The sequence below is a fragment of the Pseudorasbora parva genome, chromosome 17 (assembly GCF_024679245.1).
Source record: "Pseudorasbora parva isolate DD20220531a chromosome 17, ASM2467924v1, whole genome shotgun sequence".
NCBI classification, from domain to species: Eukaryota; Metazoa; Chordata; class Actinopteri; order Cypriniformes; family Gobionidae; genus Pseudorasbora; species Pseudorasbora parva.
This window is the reverse complement of record NC_090188.1, coordinates 25034247-25055538: the sequence shown is the minus strand read 5'-3', so window position 1 is coordinate 25055538 and position 21292 is coordinate 25034247. Positions and strand designations below refer to the sequence as shown.

Here is a 21292-nt window from a genome sequence, read left to right as displayed (position 1 = left end):
CGCCCCCTCAGCCGGGGCTGGGTGGCAGAAGAGCTGCTGCGTACGGAATTACCTTTGTCTCAATAAAACTGAACGAAACTTTATAAAACTAAACGAAACTTTTTCAGAAACTATCAAAAATATACCTTTACAAAAGAAGAAAAACACATTGCACAGGTTTTAATGAAATGCAATGTTAACTAAGGTCTTTTATTTTAAAGGTTTTGTGACAGCGACAATGCGCGCATGCGCAGAGGTAGTTTCTTTTACTTGGAGAAGAGTATAATGGTGTCAGCAGGTAAGACGGTCATGTATGTTGTTGTTTTACAAAGGTTTAGATGAGTTGAACTCGGAGCCACATTTTAGTATACTACTCGTAGCTACGTTTACCATATTTTCTATTACAGTATGGTTCTGAATTCAGCAATAGCCAGTGTCTTCCACAAGTGTGTCTGCTTAGCTGTCCTGTTTTTAAATAAATGTATTTATGTGTTGAATTGTATGTTTATCTCATAAACGTTCTCTCCAGGTGAAGTGCTTTGTCTGTTGTTGGTCGCGATCTTGTGGGGAGGAACAAACCCGTTCCTGAAAAAAGGCACAGAGGGCATTGAAGAGGTTCAGAGGGAAAACAAACTGCTCCAGTTTTTGACTGAGATCAAATTCCTTTTTCTTAATCTCAATGTGTGTGATTATTTTATGCATGTATAGTGTGTATCAATATATGTTGCTTATAATTGGATCATTTCTGTATATTTAATTACATTTTTTTAATATATATATTATTTGTGTATAGTATCTGGTGCCATTCTTGTTAAACCAAAGTGGATCAGTAGTGTTCTATTTCACTCTCGCTTCTACAGGTGAGACATACATGTCTTGGTATTGACTACTTGTGTTCAGAATTTTTTATGTCTTAATCATGGTGAGAGTAAATAGTGTTGATATGGGTGTTTTTGTGTTGTAGATTTATCTCTGGCTGTGCCCATGGTGAATTCCCTCACATTTATGTTCACATTACTAATGGGTAAATTTCTTGGAGAAGAGTTTGGAGGAAAGAGTAAGTAGCTTTAATAACATCACTCTCTCTCTTTCTATAGTCACACAGGTCTTTCACTCTGTCTCTCTCAATGCAGGAGCTCTGCTGGGAATGTTACTCATCATGTCTGGAGTGACTGTGTGCGTCCTAAGTTCTGTCTCCGAGACGAACGGCACAGGGCTCCGCAACACAAGTGACCACTAAAACATGCCACAGGACTGGAAGGTGAATGAGGAGAAAGCTTGGACCAATGATCTGTTCCAGCCGGAACGATATCTGTGCTGCTTCTTTTTCTGTGTAGTCTGTTTTGTGAACTTTTACAGGAGAATTGTATTACAGGAGAAAAAGATGTATGAATTTATATCTGTACCTGAAATATGTTTGGTGAAATCCAAATGTTTTGCACTTTAATTGCCACCGTGGAAAGACAAAAGACTTAAGTGTATGTGGGTTGTGGAACATACTTGTAGCCTACATATTCTTTTATTAACGTAAGTTTATATGGATTTTTATTAGTAATGTGAAAGTGACCAGTGTTTAAATACCTTTATTTTAAATGTCTTTTACATTCAGAGGTCATATTTTGTTAAAAATAAGAAATAAAAAAAGCATATTTTTTTAGTGAATCTGCATGCTGTGATCACTGTTACTTTGCAGGGTACATTATTTTAAATGCCATCATTTCACCAAAATAATGTCAATTTCATAGCGACCTTCATGTTCAGAGCATATGTATGGATTGGGAAGGTGTATCATCCTCTTCAGCTTGGAGAGGGTGCTCAGCATCCCGGTCTGTCTGTTCCTCATGGGAACCCCAAGTCTGATACACACACAGAGAGAGCAAGACAATTTTTTATGGTTAAAGTAATCAATGTTTACACATAATTCTAATAATGACTAAATATGTATGGTATGGTTGCAACAAAAAAACTACACCATATGTAATCGATATTAGACTATACAAAAGTATACATTAAGTATTATTGGCTACCACCAGCAATTGGACATCAGGCCAATAGACATGGCACCACTTCACTACATTAAATGCATTAAATATATTGTTTACAACTCTTAAACTGACTGGTTATTTCTGTGTTTCTTTACTTCGTGGGGAATGTTCAGACACCCTGAGTGATGATGATGAAGATCTGGAATGCCGTGTGTCGGACTCCTAAACAAGAACAAAGAATTATGCAGACCTGAAGAAAAACTGCATAATTTAATGAGACTACATGATAATCCCTCAAAGCTGATTTAGATCCACACGAGCCTAAGGGAAAACACTTTTAAGATGTTCAATGCACATTGTCTTACAGCGCCATGTTTGTTTGCATCGTGGTGGGACTCTTTGCTGGACATGTATCCCCGCTGTGTTTCTCTCTGCAAAGCTGACGTGTCATCCCATGCCTCCCTCTCAGACACTACAAACTCTTCCTCTCTGTTCTCATTGGAGAGATCAGCGGATGGACTGTGTAGTTCACCTGAATGCTTCTTAATTGGAACAAATAGTGTTATTTTATGACTTATCAAGTTGTCACTACTTTCACGTGCATATCACACACTTACATGATTTGTACTGTCTGGGTCAAACTGATTTCTTTCATGAAGCTCTTCTTCCTCCACAATATCTGCTTCTCTCTGAAATTGTAACAATTTTAGAAAAGACTAGATGAGATGAGATGGGGCAAAACAAGTGAGAGGTGTACCTGGTCAATGGGAAGCTCTACAGCTGTGTTTTCATCCTCTGCGACCTCCTCAGCACCTCTAACCTCCTCCCTCATACTTCTCTTAGAGGCCTTAAACACACTCTGCTCATCTGACACAATTAAAAAATATTGCACAAAAGAGGCCGCAACAGGTAAATAAACAAGGGAGTTACATTTTATTCAGTAAGTATTTTTTTGTTCAACATTCACCTGCTGTGGCTTTAGGTGGGGGTCTGTGTGTGGGTGGGTGTCTGCGAACTCTCACAGGTCTGGCGTAGAAAATAGAGTTCTCCTCTCTTTCTCCTCTCCTTCCTCTCCTCTTAACCAGCTGAGGGGCGCTTTCTCGCTCCACCTCATCTCCCGTGGACTTTACACGCCTGCCTTCCCTCTAAGCAGACACCATTCACACAAGATACGCTATTTTCAATAATGCGGGTCAACGATCTGAAGCCCTTTTGGGTTCGGTTGAATGATGCTCTAGTTTAAAGCACGGATAAAGATTTGTGGATTTAAAAAAGTACATTGTATAAAAGGGAAACACAAAGAAAAAGAAAACCGATTGTTTTTTTGTTTTTTTTACCTCAGGTGAATTCAGGAGGGTGGAGTCACTGTGGCTGTCCTGGGGAAAAATCTTTCTACTCTCAGTCGGATCGTCATAAGAGAACAATAACGAACTTCAATAGACCAAATTGTCTTATGAAAATGTTAATCATTAGTCTGAAATATCCAGCGTCGGTCCACAAGTATCACATTAAAAAGTCAAAATCGATCTAATTGAAACCTGGGAATAAACTTTGGAGGGAAAAAATCATATATTTATAATGATTTGTAATATACCCCCCCAACCCACTGTATTAAGTGTAAATATTACCTCAATTCTTCTCTGTAATCCTCTGTCTCCTGCAAAATGTCTACAGTGAAAGACAGACAGATCCTATTTAACATGGTTTCATTTAAACTTAACACTACAATTCGAAAGTGTGGGCTCAGTAAAAAATAATAACAAAGAAAACAATACTTTTATTCAGTAAGATTGCATTAAATTGATCAAAAGTGACAGTAGACAAACATTTATACTGCTCTTTTAAATGTTTTATTTCAAAGAATTGTAACAAGATGTTAAGCAGTACAACTGTTTTCTTGTCTGGCTATCACCAGACCAAGCTCAATCTTTTAAGACTGAACATTGGTCTGGGGAGTCTGCTCTATATTTTCTTCTGCACAAGAGGTGTGGCATCAATGGGCATAATTCAAATAACATGCAATTGGATAGTCCTTCAACCAAACAGACCACAAGAGGTGTGATCAACAGGCTGTTCTCTATTCGTCATTGTGTTAAACCCACCAATAGCACGCCAGGTGGATAAGCCAGTCTGATCGGTTCCCGGAAAATTGTAAGAGAAGCAGTAGAAATGAATGTATAGATTTCCAACCTGAGCTGCAGCAAAATCAAATCGCCAGCAGATCAGCCTGGGTTTACCCAGTCTAGCTGTTTTCAACATTCATAATGAGAAATGTTTCCTGATACACTAAATCAGCATACTAAAAAGATTTCTGAAGAATCACTGAAAACTGGAGTAGCATTGCCATCACAGAAAAAATGCATTTAAAATTGTAATAATAGTTCAAAATATTAGTTTACTAAATTTTTGATCAAATAGATGCAATCTTGATGAGCTTAAGGGACTTCTTTCAAAAAAATATTATATAATTATTATTTTTAAAATCTTACCGTCCCCAAGCTTTTAAACAGTAGTGTATGTGCAAAAGAATAAGAGTATTGTTATCTTAATTATCCACCCTCATCATCACCTGTCCGCGCTGCTGCCTGTTGCTTTGTTTAGCAGGACCTCTACATATGGGAGTTTCTTGAATCTCTCTGTTCCAACAGCAACATAGCTTTGCCCAGACTCCAGCTCCTCTGTGGAGGTCACAGTGAAGCCCTCCAGAGTACAGAGCCTGAGAGATCAGAGGTGAAATGATTGTGGGAATCAAAACAACCTCACCATGTATGAAGACTTGCTTTATACGCTCATCGTAAAACATACAGCATGTCTGTTTTGATCACCTGCGAACAGCTCCTGTGCGAAGCATGGCTTTTTCCGAAATTAGGCTCAGGATCTGCTCTAGATTTTTCTTCATGTGTCTGGGAATGATCAGACGCATGGCAGGACTGAGGAGGTCCCCGTTCCTAAATACACTGAATATATGAGATGGAGAATGAAGAATAAGTTAGGATTTCTCTGAAAACATGAGAAAAACTGGATTAACAGAGAAAAGGCAAAGCATTTAAATGTCTGAGTTCTCACTGTATGATGCAGGGCAGAGTGATGACCTTCCTCCATTTAGCAGATACATTAGGTCTGACAAGTGCTTTATTCTGTGAAAAGAGTATTTATTATTAATTGACAATTATATTATTTTTGTCTATAACAATGAGAATACTTGATTCTGATTAATCAATCGCAGCATTCTAAGGTCAAATATATTTGTATAGTGACCATTAAACTGTAAATTAATTCTCAGGAAACTAATTTCCCACACAGTTTCAATCATTTCTTTCATATCACTTTGGATCCTCTTAAAGGGATCATTTAACCCAAAATGAAAATTCTGTCATCATTTACTCACCCATGTTGTTCAAAACCGGTATGAATTTCTTTCTTCTGTTAGACACAAAAGAAGATATTTCAAGGAATGTTGGTAATCAAACAGTTAAAAGTAGCCATTGACTTCCATTGTAGGAAGTCAAAAAAATATATACTATGGAAGTCAATGGCTACCATCAACTGTCTGGTTAACAACATTCCTTGAAATATCTTTTGTGTTTAACAGAAGAAAGAAACTCATACCGGTTTTAAACAACATGAGGGTGAAAAAAAGATGATGATTGATTATAAAAAATGTGCACATCAATATTTCATGTCCAATTCTTTATTTGGGAAGTAGTGTAATAAGCAGGATAATGTGCAGTCAGTGATTTTCCAATGTAAATCAAATATGTTGACGCTGAGTCAGTGTCCCCTGCTCTCAAGGCTATATTTAACAGTGGTTTTAGCAGTTCTATGTGCAGCATTAAGGGGTCAGGCACTTAAACATGTCCTAACAAGCTTTCTAATCTGATAACACTAACAGCGTGTCTCCCCTGGCCTTCTATTGTTGGAAGGGACAATAACACCCCTTTCTCCCTCTCCTCCTCTTTATGACACACTTTAGCTAAACATCCACAGCAACATAAAACACAACATAACACACCAGTACACAGACAAACATGATTTTTGACACGTAATAACATATATCAACTTTAGAATGTGCAAATGTGATATATAGCTTAATTAAATTTAAAAAGCAACAAATCAGTAATAAGAACTGAATTGATGTACCTGTGTTGATTCCACAGCTCTCAACATTGGACCTTTCTTCAGTCCGGCACTCAGATAACTAAAAACATACAGAAAAGACAAACAAATATGATGCATGTTTTAGCCATTTATCATAATATTAAGCTTTCTCCACAATAAATCTAGTATCTAGTTTATTGATGCATTATCCTATATTAATCCCATTAACATATAGTATTTATGAATATTTAGATTTATTAATATATTAGCTAATATATTAAAACATACATGTATTAAATATATATAAATGTAATTTTAGATATTTTCATATTTATTGTAGTTTTAATAATTGTTATGTGCTTTTTGTCATTTTCACAAGTTATTATATATATATATATATATTCTATTTCAATACTTAAGTTTTAGCTTTTCATCTAAAACTTTTATTTAATTTTCAGCTTTGTTTCAATTATTGAAAATTATTTTTCATTTTAGTTTTAGATAATGACAACACTGTCTTTGAAGTTTTGATATTTAATGTAATAAAATACATTGATAAATGTGGCTGAAGTAGTTAAATGTGGATCAGACCAAATGGTTCCCTCAAAGTAAAGGACAGAATAATTCAGAATATTTTCATTCTAAATGAATTCACACTTACTCCAGTTTCTTAAAGCGCTCAGACCCTGCAGCCACATATTGTGCCCCTTGTTCTAGGTCAGTGAGGTCCGTGACCCGGTGGCCGTAGCGTGGCGTATAGAGAGTTCGAACAGCCAATGGAGCTCCGATACTGAGAGTGATATCATTAAGGAATGCATCCATGGAAGAGATTTGCCTTTGGTTGACCACAAATCTCCTTCCTGATCCAGAAAGACATCCATATACACACATATATGAAATGACACATACTTATATATATTATATATATATATATATATATATATATATATATATATATATATATATATATATATATATATTCTTTTTTTCTTTAGAAAACTTCAACCATACATATTTGTTACCAGCCATGAAATTATAAATGAATCCTTCAGTAAAGAGCAATTAGTGATATACTGGTGAATATAGAATAGATTTTTACTCGCATTTGCCCAAATATCCCAACAAGGATAGTAAAACCTGAGATCACCTACATTGTGGGGACCAGCCAGTGGTCCCCATAATGTAAATTAATTTATAACAAACTAAATTATGTTTTGTTTTTTTTAAATGTAAAAATGCAAAATGTTTCCTTTGATGGGTAGGTTTAGGGGCAGGGGCAGTGTAGGGGATAGAATCTACAGTGTAAAATCCATTACGTCTATGGAATGTCCCCACAATTCACAAAAACACAACTGTGTGTGTGTGTGTGTGTGTGTGTGTGTGTGCTTTGACAGTGGAATACTGCAATTATACAAAAATAAATAAAAAATATCTGTTCTAGAACCTGTTCTAACCTGAAAAGAAGGGGTCTCCATTTCTGTAGACCTTCACACTCTTGACTGGAGGCAGGTGACTAACACCAGTGGATGCCATGATCCTAAACTAGATACATTAAAACACACCTGTAAAATAAACAAATAGAGATTAACCCCTCAATAGGATAATTTACACATGCGATCAAAATGTAAATACATTTGTTAACAAAACTGCTGAAATACGGATCCAAACCTTACAGAAAAACTTGATCTGAAAAAAATTGACAGCTCAGAGATGCACTCGCATCCTCATGCAAATCCACATACTCACAAAAATACTTACAAAGGAAACTTATATTATCCAGTTGGAGGAAAACACAGCCAAGATCATTTGGTGGTCTGTTACTTCCAGTGGCGCTCGTTTTTTTATTTATTTCTAGTAAAGCTCTGAGTGTGAGAGAGTCAAACACATCAGAATCCCTCCCTTTCGCACACAGAATAAAATGTTTCCTGGTTGCCATGACAGCATTACTAACTATGGCGGCGGCCTTTGTGGGGCTTTACAATCAACAACAGACGAAGAGGACGAGGGAGGGGGAAGAGAGAGGGCAGCAGAAATACTACTTCAATTTATTAATTACACAACCAAGACCATTTTACTTATATTTCTCAAAAGTTAAAATGAATCGCTTTATTCTACCCGAATAAATAAGTTTATAACAGGGCATCTCTAGGGTTGCGCGAAAATATTAGTGTGACGTGTTGTCCTTGGAGAATTATGCCTCTTATATTATCACCTACAGACCAGAAACCTTTAAACACAGGGACGTAAAGAACCTCTGTGGAGAGATAATGAAGAAAAAAATACCTTTCGTTTATTATTTGCAATAAATATAAAACAGCTGAGCAAGCCTTATTGGAGTAAACTGCCACATCAGATAAAACATTATGTTGCAATGTAATTAAATAGAAATTCAGTCTGTTGCCAAGTCAATTTTATTTGTATAAAATTAAAAAACAAATCATGAAATTAGCATTTATTATGGAATTCCAAAGCTGACATAATTATAAAGACATATATACAATATATTTATCTATATTATATATCTATTGAAAAATTAAGTCTTTATACTTTTATTTCCTTATTTATATATAATTGAATTTTTCTCCCAAATGTATTTATAATATATATATATATATATATATATATATATATATATATATATATATATATATATATATATATATGTATGTATCTGTGTGTGTGTGTGTATATATATATATATATATATATATATATATTTAGAGAGAGAGAGAGAGAGACAGAGAGAGAGAGAGAGAGACAGAGAGAGAGAGAGAGAGAGAGAGAGAGAGAGAGAGAGAGATTATATTGCGATATATGGAATACAATGATATCAAGAATCTGTATAATAGATGGAAAAAATAATTGTCAGAGTTAAAATTCATATCACAACAATTTAAGAAAGCAGCTAAACTCAGTTTAAAATAAATGACATAATACTTCTTATAGCATATTGTACATATTTACAACTTTGGTGTACAAGTTTCATCCAAAAACTTGGATAACAGATAATCTTCCATTAATTTAACAGTAGTGGCTTACTGTGATACAGAAAAATAAATATCAATACCAAGTGCAAATTATATTTATTTATATTTATTTCTGAAATGTAATTTGTACAAAAATACAATCTCTTTTTAACGCAGACAAATTTATGTACAAAAAAAAATAAATAAACATGATTTAAAACAATTCTTAAACATCCTGTGCTGTAAATTTTACAAAGAAATTAGAAAACTTCTCTTAAAATGTTGGTCCACTTCAGGCTTTCAGTGGGACACATTCATTTTCTGTTTGAGGGTGAGATACTGCAAAGGAGCAGAGCAGATACATTTTCTTAGTAGACTAAAACACACAAATTATAAATGTATGTGTAAATATTATATATATATAAATAAATATATATATATATATATATATATATATATATATATATATATATATATATATATATATATATATATATATATATCAAAATTGTTGAAAACACGTGGTCAAAATTGCTTTTCTCCAAAACCCGTTGGCCATAATTGTTGGCACCCTTTTATTAAAGGGGGGGGGGGGGGGGGGGGGGGGATTCGGTCAATCTCATGTCAGTCTTGAGTACCTATAGTATAGTACTGTATCCTTCATATCGCCGAAAAGTCTTTAGTTTTATTATATTTATAAAAGATAGGCGGTACCGAGTCCTATCCGAGGACAAGTGGATGGAGGCGTATCGTGTGGGCGGAGCTAAAGAATCACGAGTACGCGCAGCTATTGCATGATAGCGTCAGAAAGCTGTGACATTCTCAAGTGTGGAAAAGAAAAAACGTTACCCTAAATAAACCATGGCTATCAATCAGATTCAGTTAATACATATATGATCCAGAATTGGATCTGGAGGCTGAAATAAATTGAACAGGAGAAACAGCAACAGCAGGACGTCCGTCTCTGAGGTATGTACTATATTTAGTGGCTTGTCAACATTTGTGAGTGTTTACTCGTGGTTTATGAGGACATAATTTGGTTTATGGACTACTGTATGCAACTAAACTTTAGCAGTAGCAAGCAAAACGGTTTTGCGCGTCAGACTAGTGTATAGAAAAACAATGTTGTAGCGCATTTGAATGAAGAAGCACCCCATTCACCACAAGCACCCATCTTCAGTTCACCACATTCATTCTCTATAGGGTTCAGGTCAGGGAACTGGGACAGCCATGGCAGAAGCTTCATTTTGTGCTCAGTGAGTCAGTAACACATTTGTGTGTTGATTTTGATGTTTGTTTTGGATCGCTGTCCTGATGGAAGATCCAATCAGGGTCTATTATATGATTTCTAGGAGAGGTGGTCAGGTTGATTTTTTTATCTGTTGGTATTTGCTAGAATCCATTATACCACGTGTCTGAACAATATGTCCAGGACCTCCAGCAAAAAAATAGGCCCTCAACATTAAAAGATCCAGCTGTATTTTTAGCTGTGGGCATGGGTACTTTTTATCCCAGTGTGCACCAAACACATCTGGTAGATTTTCAATGAAAGATTTTTGTGATTTTCAAAAAAATAAAAGATCAAAAGGATAAACAATGCAGATCAATTTTTTACAGACATGTTTGATCATATTTACCAGGGGTACCAACAATTTATATTTATATATATATATATATATATATATATATATATATATATATATATATATATATATATATATATATATATATATATATATATATATATATATATATATAATTAAAGTTTAAGTTTTTAAAACTTTTCTCACTTTCTTTCTGCTACTGATGGCTTGCTGGATCCACAGCAGCTCCATGGCCAAAGTGCTCCGCTGCTGCTTCAGAGAGTCAGGAGTGAGTCCGGTGTCTTTCAAAACTGAACGCATAGTTGGACCTGCCAAAAACAAAACGCAAACACAAATTCAAGTGGTAAAAAAATAAAAAATAAATCTTTGTATCCTTTTTTGCCAATTCTCTTCTCACAGCACCTGTCTGAAATAAGATGCTGTGACTAACATCTGAATTCACAGCACTGCAAAGTGTAGTAGAATCATCTGTCAGGTTCTCTCCTCTCTTGTCCACAATACCCTCCATAGGTGTAGAACTGTCTCTGCTGGCCATTTCAGGAGCTTCGTCTCTCTCTGGTACCGGGATTTCAGACTGTGGGAGATATTTCTCACTGTCCTCATTTTCTATCTTCCGTTCACTTTCAGCGTCATCCTGGAAGCCATGGCACTGAAACCTGGTGCGTTCATACTGGAGCAATAGGCTTTCCTATAGATCACATTATACATATCATTATGCAATGACGTAAATATTGATCATAACTGATATACATGGAATCAATCAATCATCAGATGAGGTGTTTTTGATAGTAAATTACACAAGAAGATATTGAAAAATATTAAAAGTGAAAACGAAGGCATGTTGTTTTTAAACTGTAAGAGAAATTATTAATTAATGACACACAAGCTCACAGTGTCAGTAAAGTGAGGTTTGGGAATGATGTGTCCTCTCCACTGCAGGTGATCCAGTCCTCCGTCAATCTCTCGCACGATGTCCTCAAACTGAGTCTGAACCAAACTCAGACCCTGCCTCATCACATAACCGCGACACTGAGCCTGGAAAACACGAAACACAATTTCAGCTTTACTTTCCTCATTATGGGACTAAACTAAGATCAGCTATACTCATGTTTATTTATGAAGCACAAATGTTTGCTTAATTTGTAATCTTATAGTTTTTAATGTACTGACTGGAGAAAAAAGGGCAAGTGTCTACACTCCTGCTCCAAAAATGTCGATTAACGACTGTAAACAAAAATGAACTAGCCTGGATACTCATCCAACAGACAATTAAATAAATGATTGAACACGTGCACAGTAACTTTACAAACTGAATCAAAATAATAATAATAATACCTGAAAATGAGTTAATATCTGAATCAATTTCTGTTCGTTCATAGCGCCGACTGTTTGAACGGCTAAGTGTGTATTTCTTCCCCTACAGAGACACCGAGGATCAGGCTCGATTGCAGCTCACGATCGCCACCCGCTGTTTGGAAGGGTTCGTTAATAGGGTCATTCCTGTTTTATTTATTTTTTGGTCATTCCTGTTTTGCAGTACATTACTGTCCCAATACCCCAACATGTATACGTTTTTAATATATTGGATAAAATATTGAACTCCCAATTTAATATATTTTTTTCCCTTTAGCACAATTTAGTGAAAATAGAGGTGAATAAGAAACACAACACTTCAGTTTGTGCAAATAATGCCATTTTGCTAATTATTAATAAATAGTTTAGGTGTTTCTCGAGTTTTTCCCCTTTCTCTACAATCTCTCTCTACTGCATGTCTTGTATTTGTTTTAATTCATTAAACTGCTTGCACTACCTATTACTTGATGATCCCATAATTGCACAAGTAAGTCCAAAGTCAAAGTGAGTTAATTGTTGCATTAAGTTTTATTACTTAAAGCACACAAATAGAAAATATTTTCTATGCATTGATAAGACATTGGCAAAAAAAAAGTGAAGCACACGCATATTTTTCTTTTGGAAATAATTGAAATTCACAGAAATAATACAAATGTAATTTTTAAATGATTATTTAAAATGCTTTAGACTCAGGCAATGAGGGAAGAGAAAACAGCCTTTACATGCTGATGCAGGATCAGATTCCTGCCATGAATCAAACCTTACATCAATTTAAACATACTTATCCTCAGTTGCAACAGTATTGATTCTCTATTGAAATAGTTGGAGGTAGGCATAGCAGAGGTCAGCTGTGAAGTGAAGTTACTGCATTATGAAATATGTATAAAAATCAAACAGGTGTATCTTTTACTTTTCCCTAAACCTGTTCATTTGTAGTGCTGATGTTTTAGAAGAAACTGGTGTTAAATGGGAAGACTGGCTTTTTATCCGGGGTTATAGTTAGTGAGCTTGTACTACATTATGTACTATGTAACATTTTTCACAGCAGTTTTGTGCTTTGGAGACTGCAAATCTACAAGTTTTAAATACAATCTTGAAGAAATGGAGGAATTCCCAACTCCTCTCTAATTCTAGAATCTCAATTTTTCTAAAACCTGAAATTCGACATGCCTGATCATATTGTTTTCAGTGTAGTTTATACAAAGATAACAAACACACAAATACTATACATTTCCATCAGTTCCATATAGAATAACAACATACTAAATGTTCTTATATCAACATAGCTATTTAAAAGTCTACTTTACAAACATGGCATGTAACATTATTCGAAATAACTGTACTTCAATTTTAATGTACAAGCATCTACAAAAAGACTCAGTTCCATCATTTGGAGTCCCATGAAGACCTTACAGTAAAACAATCAATGTAATCTAGACACTGAGAAGAGGCACTAAGATCAATGATCTCAAGCAGTCCTGAGTGAGTTTATAGCTACTCCACAGCCATTTACAACATCATTCCAGAGAACACCGACTAACTACAAAATGAAAATCCATTGTGTATGTGCTGATTGACTGATAACGTATATGTCGTTAATAAATAATGTTAATCTATTCTCCTTCATGTAATGTTAATCTTCTCCTTCACTTCTGTTACTGTTGATCTAATAATTCTAGATCTCTGGTTTTTGAAGTCTGTTCTTGTTTAACCAAGTCAGTCTTTACCAGTGATTAATGAACCTGTGAAATCAACTAATTCAAAACCTATTTATCCCAAATTAAACATTAAACAAAAATGGCTTTCTAGCTTAATATCATTGACATTTTTAAACGCTAAGACTTGAATAGTTTTGCTGTTGAATTTCATTCACATGGAGAACGTGCTTTGATGTCGCTGCCGTCCCTTAGCATTGCATTAGCCACGGATCACGATAATGGCGCTCATTAACTTGCAGTTGAGTTGTAGCCATGGCAACTTGGGCTTGCACAGTGATTTGATGGTCGGCTGTGTTTGGTTTCCTGCTTCAGGTGCTGGAGGTCTTCGGTAAGTCTTGATTTTCTGCCAGATGGAGTTTCTGTCTGGTTAAATAACATTAAGGAGATATGCGCTGCTAATGTACATCTAATGCACAAGCTCTGGAGGTCCTATTACATATAAGAATACTGACTCCAATATTCTTTCTGCACATAGAAATGCATGAATCTATTTAGCTTCCATTAGGACACATCTGATCTAAGGTGTTTTGAGAAACACAATCCATGCTCTTACTAAAACTAAAACTAAGTGCTTAGCTGAGAACACCCTCTCTGGATAAACACCATAATTTATCATTTTTCACAAATAATTTTACTTGACAAGAGTTGATTAAGATTTAAAGTCATTAAACATTGCATTTTATTACTTTTGCAAGATACAATACATACAAACCATAGTGTGGATCTGTGTAAGGATACATGGAGCTGCTCAATTCTTCCAGCTATTAGAGGGAAAAAAACAGAGATGCATTAAAAAAAATCTATATAATTGCTGCTGCTTTGAAAAGACCAATCTATAATGTTGAGCTGACAGAATCAGTAAAGCAGCAGACTTCAACCTATTGCAAATCCTGATGGGTTCTTTAGGAATTCAGCCTTTCGCGGCTTTTCATTTCGAAGGCTGTTTTCTCCGGAGGTTATGTTTAAAGGCTGAATACATAATAAAGGATGTCTTATTTCAGATAAGTAACCCTAATAAAATTGACCATTATTCCTCGTGAGGTATAAAATACGGTAATTTCTTTCTTTGCAATATAACTTTTCTTAAATGAGATCGCCTCGTGTGCAGCCTTCGAAATGAGGCGCAAAACTAATTTGTGAAGTACATGTTGTTCTTTTTAAAAAATTAAAAAGAACAACAAACTGCAAAGCAGAAAATACTTTCACCGTTACAACATGTAAAGACTAATATATCCAACAGTATACGAATTTGATAAATCCTAAATATTTTATTTCTGCTTTTATTTTTTCTTGTTATAAACACCTATAAAATTATGTAAATTCCTGGACATCAATTTTATAATAAATGGGTGAATCTCAGAAAAATGTCCAAGTCTGTCCAAGGACCATTCAGTTTTTTCCCCTTTGGCATTATTTTTAATATTATTAAGATGTTTTGTCTCCCATTTTCATTTACATAATAATAGATGAATTAATAGATAAATATTGTATTAATTTGACATCGTAAATAAATAAATGTTAGGATGCATCGATATGAAAATTATGGCAGATGTCATTAATTCTTTATATTTGAAAGCCGATAAACAATATATTAGCCAATAAATGTAAATCCAAAATTTTATATCATTTTTGAGGGCCTGAAAAAAATATACAAAACAAAACAAACAAAAAATGACAAAAACAAAAGTCCCACCATTAAAATCCATTATGATCTCATTATAATTTAATGTAGCCCATATCTTTTTTGAAGTGATTCCAATCCTGTTTCAAGCAATTCATAAACATCATGGCGAACAGTACGGATCTAAAGTGTCTCAGCTGAATAATGCATATTTATTGGCTTTAATATATCAACCAAATTTTCTTATCGGGCCCATAATGATAACATTGTATGTAACGCTCGATACCGATATATTGTGCATCACTAAAATATGTATTATTTAAATTGTAAAATATTACCATGGTAGTATTTGTTACACTGCTTTTAAATATTGCTGATTAAAAAATAATAGATTAAAAAAGACTAGTAGTACAGTAATGAGAATCAATAACGGGATTTGTAGAAAAATGTAAACATTGCACTATGGAGAATGAAGGCGAGATGTGATGTGCTTAAAAAAAATGTTGGTCATAATGCAAAAGACTTCATAGTCCTAAAACAAGCTTAGCTTAATGAAAAAAAGTGAGGTAAAAAGTAACCTGAACTATTTTTTATAAGATTTAGTTATATAACTCTATGTTATACTGAGTGAACCACCCATTATCAAAGAGTTCACACATACAGTATTCTCTCTCACACACACTGGGCTCTCTGAGCTGACAGCTAGAAGGCAAATACTATCAATAGTAACTGTCCAGCCCTTCACAGGCTGATGAAAGAATTCAGTCAGACAGCAACACTTGGATTTGGATAATAGAAGATTCAGCTACAGGCCTCTATTGAGATACAGGAAATGATTGTGTCCAGTCCTTGATTATTTGTGTGAGAGACACTCAGAGTGCTTGAATAGTGAAGAAAGAACAAGTAGACTGGTGTTCCATATCCATTAGATCCAGATTCCACTAATGTGTGTGTGTGTGTGTGTGTGTGCGCGTGTCTACTGTAAATTTAAATTTGTATGTGAAAAGAGAAGAATGTCTGTGGTTTAAGCTTTGGTATGAATGTATTAGAAAGTAGGGCTGTATGATTTGGGGAAACCAATGAAATTGTGATTTTCGGATTAAAATTTTGATTAGAATTTAAAATAAGATTTTAAAAAAGTTCAAAGGGAGGGTGTGCTTGTTTGTAGGTCTGCCAAATTTGGCTAAAATGTTGTCATTGTCTATCAATCATCATCATCATCATCATTATTATATTTGTATTACTACTAAGACATTAATGCTTCTCCTTTTTTGAAAATCGTCTTTTTTTGCGATGATGGTTAGCGCATGTGGCGTTCCTAAATGCAGGTTGTGACCCAAACTCACAGTGGCTGCAGAGATGAGTTCGAATGGAGTAGAATTTACTGAAAAGACACTAAAAATGCTTGAGCTTTTTGCTGATGTGTAAAAGGACTGCATAATAAAATGAGTTGAAATAATGTCTCACGTTAGAAAGCAGGTGTTCGAGATTGCGGTCCGAAGCGTTTTTTCTCTGGTCTTCAGACAGCTCCTCCACATGACTGTCCAGACTGAAATGCAAGCGGGCCAGACGTTCCTGCATCTCCCTCACATGCTCTAGTTGCTCAAAGGAGCACACCTTACCTGCAAACACACCGTGTTACACACATAGAAACTGAGATATTACCTTACTAGATTCGTAAAGGAAATCTATATTAACTCACTAATGAATTAGGTGGGGTAAATGTTCCGCCCTTACACACCTTTGCATTTGTCAAAAATGTCCCTACAAATAAGACTGCAACGCCTGCCAACTGATTCTAATTACAGCACAAACTATTTAAGCTTCTGAATAAAACCCTACAGCTCATGTTTCATACCGAAAGCCTGTAGTTTTCCAGAGTGAAAGTCGTTGAGCAGGTTGAGCAGTCCTCCCTCCATCTCTCTCACATCAGAGACGTCGGTGAGGAATGAGTGCTGGAGCGGTGAGGAGGACTGGGACACGCGACTGGGTCCGGCGGGCTGAGGAGCTCTGGGCTTCTCTCTGTGAGGCCTGTATCGGTACAAAGCAGAATCACAACTGGACTTTATTTTGTTGCACATATTTTTAAGTAAGGGATAATGAACATCCAGCCGGCTGTTATCGTAAGAATAAACCCCGACAGTCTTGCATCACTCTGAAGGGGTTTATTCTGCGATAACAACCGTGTACATTATCCCGCTTATTACACGGCTGCTTGTCTCAAGTAAATTAGACACAAAATATTGTCTTGAGTTTAAATATTTTATTAGCTCTTACCCAAAGCTTCCACAAAGAAATAAAGTTCCAAACTGCTTTAAGCCTTTATCCGTTGCTAAAGATTTGTTTTTACCATAGGCTATGTTTAAAATAAATGCAGAAATGGTTTGTTCACCCCTAAATGAAACTAAGCCCATGATTTACTCACCCTCAAGTCATCATAGGTGTATATGACATTCTTCTTTCAGACGAATACAATCAGAGTTATATTTAAAAAGGCCTGGCTAACGTTAATCCAAGCAGTAGGTGTACCTGTCTTTGAAGTCCATAAAAAATGCAGCTGTCCGTCAAATAACGTTCTCCACTTAGCTCCGATTAGTTAACAGAGGCTTTCTGATTTGAATCGATATGTTTGTGTAAGAAATATATCCATATTTAAAACTTTATAAAGTAAACCATTGAAGTCTTCAACTGCAACCCATGGCGGTTAAGCGTATTACAGCCACAAGAGGGAACCAGACAGTCAACAACAGCGTTAAGCAAATAAGTATTACCGGTCAAGATAACTCATAGTACCCGGATGTGCAGTGTGTTATTCAACTTTGACGGTTGTTATCTGGAATCAAGTATTTCACAGAGCTGTGTAATAATGTCAAATAAAAACACACTACTACTATCAGATATGGTGCTTAGAAGAACATGCACACAAACCTTGTGCTTTTAGGGGGAACCACAGGAACGGCGAGAGCTTCTTTAGATGGACCCATTGCCCCTACCGATCTCTTGCACTTTCCTCTGGGTTTGGGAGAGGGGGGCTGGGGCAGACCCAATGAAAATGTGGCGCTCTTACTCGCCGGGAGAACGGAGAGCTTGCGAGGGTTGATTGGTGGAGGAGGGGGATGGGGAAGGGACACTTTGGGACTCCTTTTCTTCCTCTTGTCTTCCATGAGGGCACTGGCACTTTCTAAGAGACATAGACAAGAGCTTTTTAGCCACTGAGATGTAGAGAAAACGATATGATCTGATCCTGCACTCTTAAAGGGATAGTTCACCTTAAAATGAAAATAAAGTCATCATTTACTCACCCTGGTGTTGTTTAAATGCTGTATGCTGTAGTTTTAATCCGTATTCTTTCTTTTATGAATATTAATTATAATTCATATAATGGAATTGAATAGCAACCAGCATCAAGTTTTTTTTGTTTAAAGACACAAAGGTATCACAGAATGATCCTATGCAACACGTGTTGTATGTTCCAAGTGTTCCGGAGGTATACGATATAATATTTGATGTATTATTTAACAAAAATCCTAACCTTGGCCGCTGGTTTTCAGCGCACAGCAATGCAACGTGCTTGTTCGTGTGACTGTTAGTGCCGCAGTTCACTGTCTCGCCCAGAAAAGGCACAAAAAGTGGGAAATCAAGATGAACAAAAATGCGACACAAAACACAGTCAATATATCTGTTGTGTTCATCACAAGTTATCATGTTCAACAAATCTTTCACTGACTGTCATCAGACAGAGTTCTGACACCAGAACACTTTGAATATGCAAAACGTGACGTATGGGATTCCTTTGCACTATTCACTGCCATTATATGGACGAGCACAAGCAAGATTTTTTTTTTAAAATATGGCATGTAGCATTAGAACAACAGGGTGCGCAAATTATCATATAATTTTCATTTTAGGGTCAACTATCCCTTTAAAAAATGAAGGTTCTAAAAGAATTTTGAAAAATGTATTTCTGAATGTTCTCTGTATGTTACTGGAAAAAAAACATTTGTTTATGAATCTGAGAGAACATTACCAGGCCAGAACATTCCCTGTTAGCTGGGGAATAACCATTTTTGGTTCTCCGAATGACCTTTCAGAGAAAAGTTCTTAAAAGCACCATTTTTTTCTTAGTTTGAAAACATTTTAATAATCTGAAGAACCCTTAAAAATAATTTTCAATGGAAATGTTCCGTGAATGTTAAAGGTTCTTTATTGAACCATAGATGCCAATAAAGAGCTGTATACTTGTTCAGACTCTCTGCTTTGGTTTGGTTGGGAAGGCAAAGAAGAGCGTTACATATTAATAAGGGCCCCTACAGAAATAGATTAAATAATGTGGGGGGCCCCAACTATGAAGATTTGTCACATTCCCTAGGAGTCCTGTTGATATCACTGAACTATTTAATCTTTGAAGCGGACAGATTTCAATCATTACAACAGGTCAATGAGAATATGTGTTAAATAGGTTAGGCAGCAATTATTAATGTCTGACCTTGAGCTGTTAAAAGAAAGAATGGAAAATTCAATGTTTTCTCTTACTGTATAAAGCCAATTAACAACATAAAAGGTAACATGCATGATAAACGGCATTGGTAAATGTATCCATCAAGAAATACATCCTTTATTTCTATATATATATTATTTCTAAATATACTATATTTTATAGTAGTTGCTTTAACCTCCTCCAAAACTATAGATTTGTACTTATGGATAAAATAAGCCTATTTGTCATTTTCTGGTTTATTTATTCTCCTGTTCAGTTTCCTTTGTAAAGAAATAACTTGTTTTCAAGTTTTTTCTCAGAAATGGCAACTACTTGTTTTAGGTTTCTTGCTGGCATTCATTCAACTGTAAGATGACAGCTGTCAGATCAAAGACCTTTCTGAAAATATAAGCAATATTATGAAGAATTTGTTTTAAACATATAACATGTCGGAAAAAAGCAATAATTTCTGCCCACATTAATTCCATATAATGGTGGATTCTAAATAATAAAATTTAAATTAATACTTTAGATTCTATAATAAAATTCTATATAAAAAATATGACAAATATGTGAATTGTACATACTTGTATAGGCTATACTATAAATTCTACATTATAATAGGCCTAGCCATTCGGGTGATGGATTTTATTCATTACCAGCGCGCACTGAACAATCTGGGTCAAAATCTCAATTTTAACGAAGGCACTTCATTACGCCTTTATTACGAGATCTATTTTTCTTTGCAATTATACAATTTTAGCTTATGACTTGATATGTTTATCAATGCAAATATCTAATGAATTTCTCATTTGGGGAAGAGGTTTTCCCTAGAATTGAAAGGATTTGCACAGGATGCCCCATGAGGCACGATGCGCACATCGTCTTTTGGCTAAACAAAACGATTTACTCACCGGCTGGCGGATAAGGATGGGGCTCTTTGAGCTTTCTAACGCAAATTTAAGACGCCCGTGTTGGTTTTTCCATTCCAATAACGTATCGCTTAAACGCAGATCGTTTTAAGAGCCGATAACAAGTGCCGTTTCCAGCTGGAGCTCTCCTACTTCCCGACCGCGATTCGGCGACTCGTACTATGGCGAAGCTTGGTTATCAATATTCATGATGCGCTTTCGCTATTGGAAGGTATTAAAGTAGCGTCACGAACAACTAATTAATATTCATGAGCCAAGCCTCAACACCTATGGCGAATCTTGGTTATTAATATTCATGAGACGCCCTAAAGAAGGGTTGCGACTAATTAATATTGAGGAGACAAGCCTCAACAATAGGGTAGTCAAAAAAACTAAATTACTATTCATGAGTACCTTCACGATAGTAGAAAAATGTTCACAAGATGCCAGCTAAACTCCCGTTTTAAAACACAAAGCCTCACACTTTATATTAAAACCTCAACCACACAGCTAGTTTTTTTATACAACGTGTTTTAATATGCCATTACCACAAAAATAAATAACTCTATAATTAATTTCT

General features: G+C 35.4%; 4 protein-coding genes across 9 annotated transcripts; 1 reads left to right on the top strand and 3 right to left on the bottom strand.

Moving 5' to 3' along the window:
• The first annotated feature begins 33 nt into the window (after nucleotides 1–33).
• On the top strand, nucleotides 34–2273 carry tmem234 (transmembrane protein 234). Of its 2 annotated transcripts, XM_067421171.1 has the most exons (6): nucleotides 34–277; nucleotides 509–660; nucleotides 773–839; nucleotides 944–1036; nucleotides 1113–1240; nucleotides 2138–2273. In XM_067421171.1, the coding sequence occupies exons 1-5, from the start codon at nucleotides 226–228 to the stop codon at nucleotides 1217–1219; spliced, it is 471 nt and encodes a 156-aa protein (XP_067277272.1). In that variant the 5' UTR covers nucleotides 34–225; the 3' UTR covers nucleotides 1220–1240; nucleotides 2138–2273. The 2 variants fall into 2 exon arrangements, with proteins under 2 accessions (XP_067277272.1, XP_067277271.1); XM_067421170.1 differs by lacking the exon at nucleotides 2138–2273 and having other exon boundaries at nucleotides 40–277; nucleotides 1113–1641.
• On the bottom strand, nucleotides 1696–7956 carry dcdc2b (doublecortin domain containing 2B). 4 transcript variants are annotated; one of them, XM_067421155.1, is made up of 15 exons: nucleotides 7821–7956; nucleotides 7517–7624; nucleotides 6724–6922; nucleotides 6105–6162; nucleotides 5031–5101; nucleotides 4790–4921; nucleotides 4534–4680; nucleotides 3593–3632; nucleotides 3302–3340; nucleotides 2932–3109; nucleotides 2722–2831; nucleotides 2582–2653; nucleotides 2330–2506; nucleotides 2097–2186; nucleotides 1696–1835 (listed from the first exon to the last, which is right to left on the bottom strand). In XM_067421155.1, exons 2-14 carry the CDS (start codon nucleotides 7593–7595, stop codon nucleotides 2100–2102), a joined length of 1389 nt encoding a protein of 462 aa, XP_067277256.1. In that variant the 5' UTR covers nucleotides 7596–7624; nucleotides 7821–7956; the 3' UTR covers nucleotides 1696–1835; nucleotides 2097–2099. The 4 variants fall into 4 exon arrangements, with proteins under 4 accessions (XP_067277256.1, XP_067277258.1, XP_067277259.1 ...); XM_067421157.1 differs by having other exon boundaries at nucleotides 2330–2503; XM_067421156.1 differs by having other exon boundaries at nucleotides 1704–1835; nucleotides 2120–2186.
• Nucleotides 7957–9155: 1199 nt separating this feature from the next.
• iqcc (IQ motif containing C) lies at nucleotides 9156–12351 on the bottom strand. Of its 2 annotated transcripts, none has more exons than XM_067421166.1 (5): nucleotides 11968–12351; nucleotides 11524–11667; nucleotides 11035–11320; nucleotides 10819–10940; nucleotides 9156–9367 (listed from the first exon to the last, which is right to left on the bottom strand). In XM_067421166.1, exons 1-5 carry the CDS (start codon nucleotides 12007–12009, stop codon nucleotides 9329–9331), a joined length of 633 nt encoding a protein of 210 aa, XP_067277267.1. In that variant the 5' UTR covers nucleotides 12010–12351; the 3' UTR covers nucleotides 9156–9328. The 2 variants fall into 2 exon arrangements, with proteins under 2 accessions (XP_067277267.1, XP_067277268.1); XM_067421167.1 differs by lacking the exon at nucleotides 11968–12351 and adding an exon at nucleotides 11803–11857.
• A 143-nt stretch (nucleotides 12352–12494) lies between these two features.
• ccdc28b (coiled-coil domain containing 28B) lies at nucleotides 12495–20902 on the bottom strand. The gene is made up of 6 exons (XM_067421165.1): nucleotides 20716–20902; nucleotides 18253–18505; nucleotides 17183–17355; nucleotides 16792–16946; nucleotides 14442–14464; nucleotides 12495–14066 (listed from the first exon to the last, which is right to left on the bottom strand). Exons 2-6 carry the CDS (start codon nucleotides 18486–18488, stop codon nucleotides 14012–14014), a joined length of 642 nt encoding a protein of 213 aa, XP_067277266.1. The 5' UTR covers nucleotides 18489–18505; nucleotides 20716–20902; the 3' UTR covers nucleotides 12495–14011.
• Between the last annotated feature and the right edge of the window lie 390 nt (nucleotides 20903–21292).

Bases quoted from the DNA above. Each gene is read 5' to 3' on its own strand.
- iqcc (XM_067421166.1), bottom strand. From the start codon at position 12,009: ATGAACGAACAGAAATTGATTCAGATATTAACTCATTTTCAG. The intron at 11,321-11,523 runs GTGAGCTTGTGT...TGTGATCTATAG, and splicing joins AACCTCACTTTACTGACACT to GAAAGCCTATTGCTCCAGTA. The intron at 10,941-11,034 runs GTGCTGTGAGAA...TGTTTTTGGCAG, and splicing joins CAGCATCTTATTTCAGACAG to GTCCAACTATGCGTTCAGTT.
- dcdc2b (XM_067421155.1), bottom strand. From the start codon at position 7,595: ATGGCATCCACTGGTGTTAGTCACCTGCCTCCAGTCAAGAGTGTGAAG. The intron at 4,681-4,789 runs GTGATCAAAACA...CTGATCTCTCAG, and splicing joins CGCACAGGAGCTGTTCGCAG to GCTCTGTACTCTGGAGGGCT. The intron at 3,341-3,592 runs GTAATATTTACA...ATTTTTCCCCAG, and splicing joins GATTACAGAGAAGAATTGAG to GACAGCCACAGTGACTCCAC.
- ccdc28b (XM_067421165.1), bottom strand. From the start codon at position 18,488: ATGGAAGACAAGAGGAAGAAAAGGAGTCCCAAAGTGTCCCTTCCCCAT. The intron at 17,356-18,252 runs GTTTGTGTGCAT...GTACCGATACAG, and splicing joins GTTCCCCCTAAAAGCACAAG to GCCTCACAGAGAGAAGCCCA. The intron at 16,947-17,182 runs GTATGAAACATG...GTGTGTTTGCAG, and splicing joins TGGAAAACTACAGGCTTTCG to GTAAGGTGTGCTCCTTTGAG.
- tmem234 (XM_067421171.1), top strand. From the start codon at position 226: ATGCGCAGAGGTAGTTTCTTTTACTTGGAGAAGAGTATAATGGTGTCA. The intron at 278-508 runs GTAAGACGGTCA...CGTTCTCTCCAG, and splicing joins GAGTATAATGGTGTCAGCAG to GTGAAGTGCTTTGTCTGTTG. The intron at 1,037-1,112 runs GTAAGTAGCTTT...CTCTCAATGCAG, and splicing joins AGAAGAGTTTGGAGGAAAGA to GAGCTCTGCTGGGAATGTTA.